Here is a 7,699-nt window from a genome sequence, read left to right as displayed (position 1 = left end):
TTAATAAACCCAAACATGCTAAAAATGATTTTAAACGCAGAAGAATGTATTTTAATTTGATTTCAGCTGGTTGCACTTGAATTTTCATTGAAATTTTGAAGTTTATTGTAAAAATTTTTTTTTGCCCCCTGATTTTTCGGGCCAATTTTGAAGGAGGGGGTGACAAAAACTTTTAAAAATATTTGTACCAGCCTTATTAGGTTTTGCTAAAAAAAAGGCTTGAAAAAGTTACTTTTCGCTTTTCTCATTGATTCGTCGTTCCCGTTTGTCGCGGGTGATGATGAACGACCATGATCGACACAACCAACTTTTTTCCGTAAAATCGCGATAACTCGTGATGATTACAACCAAACCTCTTATCTTTATTCAACATTTTTTGTAATTGTATGCTCTACAACTTCGTAGAACATTGTTACACTCTAAAAACACAAAATTTGAAAATTAAAAAAATGTTCTAAATAAAAAAGTGATCTAAACGTATAATTCCCATTAAAAATGACAGATTCCAAAAATTGTTACAGACGCCATAAAGTCGGGGTCCAATCTAACATAAAAGTCCCTTTGACCTTTTTTGGCTGCAAATTATTGGAAAACATGTCTTTTTTTGAATGTTCAAAAATTAAAGGGGTCGTTCCGCCCTCCATCACGAGATGTCAAAAAACGTATCTCGGATTTGTGATCAGGGACAAAAGTTACCCCTTTAGACAAAGTTTCAGGCAAATCGAAGAGGGTCGGGGCAATTTTTTTTCCGATTTTGTGTGAGATGATGGTAGAGAATAACTATATATATTTGTTGTTAATTGTAATTTTGCTAAAACAAAATAAAAACATTATATCACGGTGTCTTTTCATTACAGCTTTCATTTCACAAACCTTAAAGACAGCATCAGAAACTAACTTTACCATTAACTAAGGATGGATAAATATTCACAGTTTGCGTTTGTACAACCTTATCCTGCACCAAATACTTTCTAGTTAATCCTAAATCTCTACCTTCCTACAACTTACGGACTAAAAGCACCCTCTTTGTCAAGCTCTTTCTCGAGCTTTCCTCCTGCAAGCACCCTCAAACCGCCGAGGACTCAAGCTTTGCTTAGTCGTACTGCGGGTGTCAAGAGTACTCCTGGCTGTGGCTGCTAGACGAGCCGTCCTTGGCCACCTGGCCACTGCTGCCAAATTTCCCTCCAACCCCCCCTCCACCCCCGCCACTGCTCACGTGCGAGTCCTGCGAGTGTGACGAGTGATGTGACGTGGCGTGCGAGTGGTAGAACTGATTGCTGTGATTGTGACTCCTCGGCAGGAAGTTCAGCGCCTGCAGTTCGCTGCCAATATCGGTGGCCGCCGTCGATTTGGGATCGATTCCACCGCCACCACCTGCACCGGCCACCGCACTCAAGTGGTCCAGCCCGGCCGCTTTGCCGTTGTTTTCCAGCACGTTGACCACGCTGACAGTGCGGTGGCACGGCCCGTGGCTGTTGGACAGGTGGTGGTTCCGCTGGGGTGCGGCCAACCGCATCCGGTACTCCTCAGTGCTGTGGAACTGTGGCCGCCACCGGACCGACAGCGAACGTTGACGGTCTGTTTGGTGAGAGGGAGAGGGAATAATGTGAACATTAAATTAATTTTCATTTGTGCGTGTGTTATGTGGGCTTTGCCACCTAAGTGGGACTCTACAGGTCGTTCAACAAAAAATGACAAACTGAATACTAATCATAAATGGGACATAGGTCCACCACGCCAGTTGAATAAAGATCCGAAACCGGAACTATCCCAAGGAGGTGGAAATAACTTGAAAAGTTCAAGTTTACAAGTTGGTATTAAAACACCCAGATTAGCTGTTATAATAACACAAAATAATAACAGAGATTCGTTCGAAAAAAAAACCCATTCTGATATCAAACATTATTACAAGAATATTCGAAAATAGAAAAAAGAAATAAACCCGATAACTCAGTTTGGTATTGGTGAGATATGTCTTTTTGCGCTAGTAGATAACTGATTTTGTTATTGAAATCTTAGTATTAACCTGGGTGCTGTAGAGTGGTTCGAAAAACGGCCTCAATTTTTAACTGAGAAAGTGGAACCAATTTACTGTGCGCCAAATATAGAAAATATGGAGTCGATGCTGTTATATCCATCCAGGAGCTGTCTTTATTGTTTGATTCCGTTTGAAAACTTACTGGTTTAGTGAAAATCTTTTCTGTTTACTGGATCAACTTTGCTAGAATTAGCGTTTTTTTTTTTCGCTGGATTAGGAAGAGCTGCAGTATTCCAAAATTATATATTATTTCATTTCAATTAAATCAAGGGTCCTGATTTTCGGTTCATTGAATGGAAACCACTCACTCATCGCCTATCCATTCGTCGCCTATTCCAACCCGCTAGCATTCATGAGCGAATGATACTCGCAAGCAGCTAGCGAGTAGCCCGAACTGTTCACTCCGCGAACAAATACATCGTGAAAATATTTGTCTACTCCGTCACTCGACGACACTCACACACTACCATGCTCAGCGAGGAGCCATTCTCACAAAATGCCAGCGCGGCAGTCTTTTTGTCTCCATGCCCTCAGTTTGCCATCAATTTGATTTTTTCTTGGTGGAAATTTCTTTTAATGGTGTCTATAATGTTATGAAATCAAAATAAATGCACAATTTAACTGATAAAGTTGATTTTAGGCAGCCCAAATCAATGATTATAACGCAGCGCATCAGAGAAAAATGTGTTCAGTTCAGAGTGATCGGCGACGTTCGGCCTGTCTGAGCCGTTCGAAGACTGAGCCGATCAGAGAGAGAAGGAGAGTAGAAAAGAGAGTGTTCGAGAGCGAATGGTTTCAAAGTGACAAACAGTAGGAATTCATCAGGGCGTATCGCGTCGCCTGCTATTTGTGCTCGCGAATGTAGTGGTTGATTTTGAGCAATCAGGACCCTTGAATTAAATATAAAATATTTTCAAATGCTGCATAAAATCAGTAAACATTGGCTGGTAGTTTTCATATTTTGTTCAACATTTGAAAAAAAAAATAATTGTATGTTTTACATACATCAGAAATCAAACAAAATATTAACCTTTAGATATTTACCTCATAAAAAAAAGTTTCGGTACAAAGACCCCATTTCAGGTCACCTCTGGGGTTCCGCAAGGATCCCATCTAGGACCTCTTCTTTTCATCTTGTATGTAAACGACATTTCCTTCATTCTTAAAAAAATTAACGTACTAGTATATGCAGACGACATGAAATTGTATATGGAAATAGGAAATGCCAATGACAGTCATGTATTCCAAAACGAAATTAATCTTTTCTACACATGGTGTAGTAAAAGCCTACTCCAATTGAATGTAAAGAAATGTAATTCCATTGCCTTCAGCAGAAAACATGAAACACCAAACATAACAGTATTATTAGGAAACCAACCAGTAGAAAAATGCAAAGTAGTACGTGATCTAGGTGTCATCCTAGACTCACAACTAACTTTGTAGAACACTATAACACAATAATAAACAAGGCAAAAAGTACATTAGGCTTTATAAAGCGCTTTGCATTCAACTTCCAGGACCCGTATACTATTAAATTACTCTATATAACGTATGTCAGGCCACTCTTGGAATACTGTAGTATCGTCTGGAATCCATACTATGCCGTACACCAAGCACGTATTGAATCTGTCCAAAAACAATTCTTACTGTACGCACTACGTAAACTTAACTGGACTGCATTTCCTCTCCCATCGTATGAAGCACGCTGCATGCTCATAAACATACAATCATTACAAGAACGTCGTAAATTTGCCATGCTTTCTTTCATCAACGACATTATTTCTCAACGCATACAGTCAGCAGCATTATTTTCAGTAATACTCAATAGTATTCATGAACCAAGCCGTACTCTTAGAAATTCACCACTTTTTAGAATAACTGCATACACGACAAATTATTTAAAAAATTCGCCATTAAACCAAATGATGCGCTTTTATAATGAAAATTCACAGTACATACATTTCGACATGTCTAAACCGGAACTACGAAAAAATCTGTACAATAGAAATAATATCTAGTATGTAAGAAAATTGTAAGTAGTCTACATAAGCTTGACGAATAAACAATAAATCTTCATTGCAAAAATAATGTCCTTAACAAAATTTAACAATAATTTTCAATAGTTCTAGGGTTCTAGCCATATTTTGCAAAATACAAAAAAATAAAAATTGGGTTATGGGCACTTAGAAAATTTCAGAACAAGTACAGCAATAATATTAAAAATCAACATTAAAATTTTTCACTTTCTTTCATGGCCAATTTATTTTTTTGTATTTTCGTTCCTCGGTCCTAACCTGGTAGCAGCACCTAAAAGGCCCTAATAAAAATAAATTATGAAAAAATGCATGGCCAAAATAATGTCTACGACAAAATTGCTCAAATTTTTTTCATAGTTTGGCCATATTTAGCAAAATAAAACGTAATAACCAGGGGGATGCTAAAGGCCGCCATCTTGGGTGATTGAGATTGATAACGCGCGCAAACTGTGCACAGTGAAAACTAAAATATTTTTTAATAATAATTCAATTTTTGTTATAAAAATTACTGTAGTATAAGTCAAATGACACAGTAGTTAAGTTAAACGTTTCATGTAATAAAATTACAACTTTAAATGAGATAATCGGCCCGATGTGTGCTTAATATCCCAACTTTAGTAGTTTATTTTGCAAATAAATTAATAAAAATCACCTCAAAAACATAAACTAACTTTGAAACGTACATTGCGGTAAAATTTTACAAAAAAAACAATAATTACTTTATTTTCATTTTATGCCTGCAGTAGCTTTGTTTTGGTTCCATAACGAACAGCTGTTCTTTTGTGTTGGTGCCGTAATTATCAGCTCCCTTTTGTTCTGGTGCCGAAGTTGACTTAAACTGTTATTATGTTGTTATTGCAATAACAAACCAATAACACAGAAGAAATCATGAAGGAATAACAAGATTTGTTATTTTGTGCGGAGAGGTGGAGCAGCATAATAACAAAAAATGTTATTGAACTGGTATGTCTCCATAACAAAAAAAGTCATTGTTTTGGTTTATTTGTAATTTGCAAATAAACCTGCAGTTGCTATAACTCCTCTGTACTAGTCAGGGCTGCAGAGTCGGGTACCTCCAAGCGACTTAGAATCCATACTTTGAAGAAAACTCAGACTCTGGATGCAGGATATGACGTCAACGACGACTTCAGCTCTCCAAAAATACCCGACTTCACAGATTCCGACTCCAAATAAAAGTTGCTGAAAATTTGCTGAGTCCGGTGCAGTCTCCGAGGTCTCACTCCAGCTCGAACTTCAACGTCAGCTCCGACTTCCTGGCTCTGTGAAAATAATAACAGTTTTTGTTATTCACACTTCAAAAATTCTCAATAAATAAATCAATTCCGTTAGGGAACATAACAAAATTAAAAAAATGAACTCTCAAAAATTTTAGCTTGAAACCATGTCATGGCCAAATTAATGACCCCGACGAAATTGGTCAAAATTATCCCATAGTTCTAGCCAATTTTAGCAAAGTCCCTTGGGACCATCCACAAACCACGTGGACACTTTTTTGGAAATCCCAAACTCCTCCCCCTCCCCTCGTGGACAATTGTCCATACAAAAAAACTTTTTTGTATGGAGCGTGGACAATCGGCATACTCCTCCCCCCCCTAAAGTGTCCACGTGGTTTATGGATGGTCCCCTTAGGGGGTATATCAAATAATTAAAAAAATCAGCTTTCAAAATTTCAACTTTTTAGAATAATTTTAGCTTAAGGACCCCATTTCATGGCCAAAATAATGTCCCCGACGAAATTAGACAAAATTATCCCAAAGATCTACCCGAGCAGACGGAAATAACTTGGGAAGGTCAGTTTTTGATATTGTGAGAAGATCGAAATATGTTATTGGGATGATCGGATTAGTTGTTAAAATAACAAAAATCAATAACAAAGATTTGTTCGAAGAATAACTTAAACTGTTATTATGTTGTTATTGCAATAACAAACCAATAACACAGAAGGAATCATGAAGGAATAACAATATTTGTTATTTTGTGCGGAGAGGTGGAGCAGCATAATAACAAAAGATGTTATTGAACTGGTATGTCTCCATAACAAAAAAAGTTATTGTTTTGGTTTATTTGTAATTTGCAGTTGCCATAACTCCTCTGTACTAGTCAGGGCTGCAGAGTCGAGTACCTCCAAACGACTTTGAATCCATACTTTGAAGACAACTCCGACTCTGGATGCAGGATATGACGTCAACGTCAGCTCTCCAAAAATACCCGACTTCACAGATTCCGACTCCAAGTAAAAGTTGCTGAAAATTTGCTGAATCCGATGCCGTCTCCGAGGTCTCACTCCAGCTCGAACTTCAACGTCAGCTCCGACTTCCTGGCTCTGTGAAAATAATAACAGTTTTTGTTATTCACACTTCAAAAAATTTTAATAAATAAATCGATTCCGTTAGGGAATATAACAAAATTAAAAAAAATGAACTCTCAAAAGTTAATTTCATCGGATTAATTTTAGCTTAAAACCCCATTTCATGGTGAAATCAATGACCCCGATGAAATTGGTCAAAATTATTTCATAGTTCTAGCCAATTTTAGTAAAATCCCTTAGGGGGTATATCAAATAATTAAAAAAATCAACTTTCGAAATTTCAACTTTTTAGAATAATTTTAGCTTAAGGACCCCATTTCATGGCCGAAATAATGACCCTGACGAAATTGGTCAAAATTATCCCATAGTTCTAGCCAATTTTAGATTGTGTTATGGACACTTAGAAACTTTTCCATTTGTGCGATTTATGGTAATTTTATTTCTAAGTATACCGAACGAATAACAAATTTTGTTATTAGGAGAGTTTTTGAAATGTATAACATTTCCTCTTATTATCGTTTTCAACATTTTCAATATAATATCACTTCAATACCAAATTTTGTTATTTTATCAGAAACTGTTATTATTTTTTCTTCTTGAAGTTGAACTTCAGGATAAAATAATAACACTTTTTGTTATTTTAACAGGATTTGTTATTGAAATATTATCAATTTTGTTATTACCGTCTGCCCGGGTAAACATATTTAACAAAAGAAAAAATAATAACAGATTGTGTTATGGACACTTAGAAACTTTTCCATTTGTGCGATTTATGGTAATTTTATTTCTAAGTCAGTATATCGAACGAATAACAAATTTTGTTATTAGGAGAGTTTTTGAAATGTTTAACATTTCCTCTTATTAGCGTGTTATTAAACATTTTCAATATAATATCACTTCAATAACAAATTTTGTGTTCTTCTTCTTGAAGTTGAACTTCAGGATAAAATAATAACACTTTTTGTTATTTTAACAGGATTTGTTATTAAAATATTATTAATTTTGTTATTACCGTTTGCCCGGGAAGTACCACTTCGATTAGAGACCAGAAAATAATCGTTGGATAATGTTTTTTTGATGGCAATATAATCTTCAATGTAACAGAGCAAATCCGATTCAAGTATCACTAAATTGCTCAAAGGTGCGTTTAATGGCACCGGGCAGATGGTAATAACAAAATTCAGGCCATTTGAATAACAAATACTGTTAATAACAAAAAGTGTTATGGAATATTCTTGCAATATCCATTTTTGCACAAGAGTTTAATAACAGTTTATGTTATCATAACAAAATTTG

The 7,699-nt window shown here is 36.1% G+C and overlaps 1 protein-coding gene across 1 annotated transcript in view; it reads right to left on the bottom strand.

Annotated features, from left to right (window-relative positions):
• Window positions 1-251: 251 nt before the first annotated feature.
• Window positions 252-7,699, bottom strand: part of LOC6047624 (tachykinin-like peptides receptor 86C) — a 195,399-nt gene continuing 187,951 nt past the window's right edge. The window contains exon 10 of the mRNA XM_038248917.1: window positions 252-1,578. Coding sequence (XP_038104845.1) covers window positions 1,112-1,578 — 467 coding nt within the window. The 3' untranslated portion in view covers window positions 252-1,111. The remainder of the gene's footprint in view (window positions 1,579-7,699) is intronic.

Source organism: Culex quinquefasciatus, chromosome 1, assembly GCF_015732765.1.
Source record: "Culex quinquefasciatus strain JHB chromosome 1, VPISU_Cqui_1.0_pri_paternal, whole genome shotgun sequence".
NCBI classification, from domain to species: Eukaryota; Metazoa; Arthropoda; class Insecta; order Diptera; family Culicidae; genus Culex; species Culex quinquefasciatus.
This window is presented reverse-complemented; position numbering and strand designations above follow the sequence as displayed.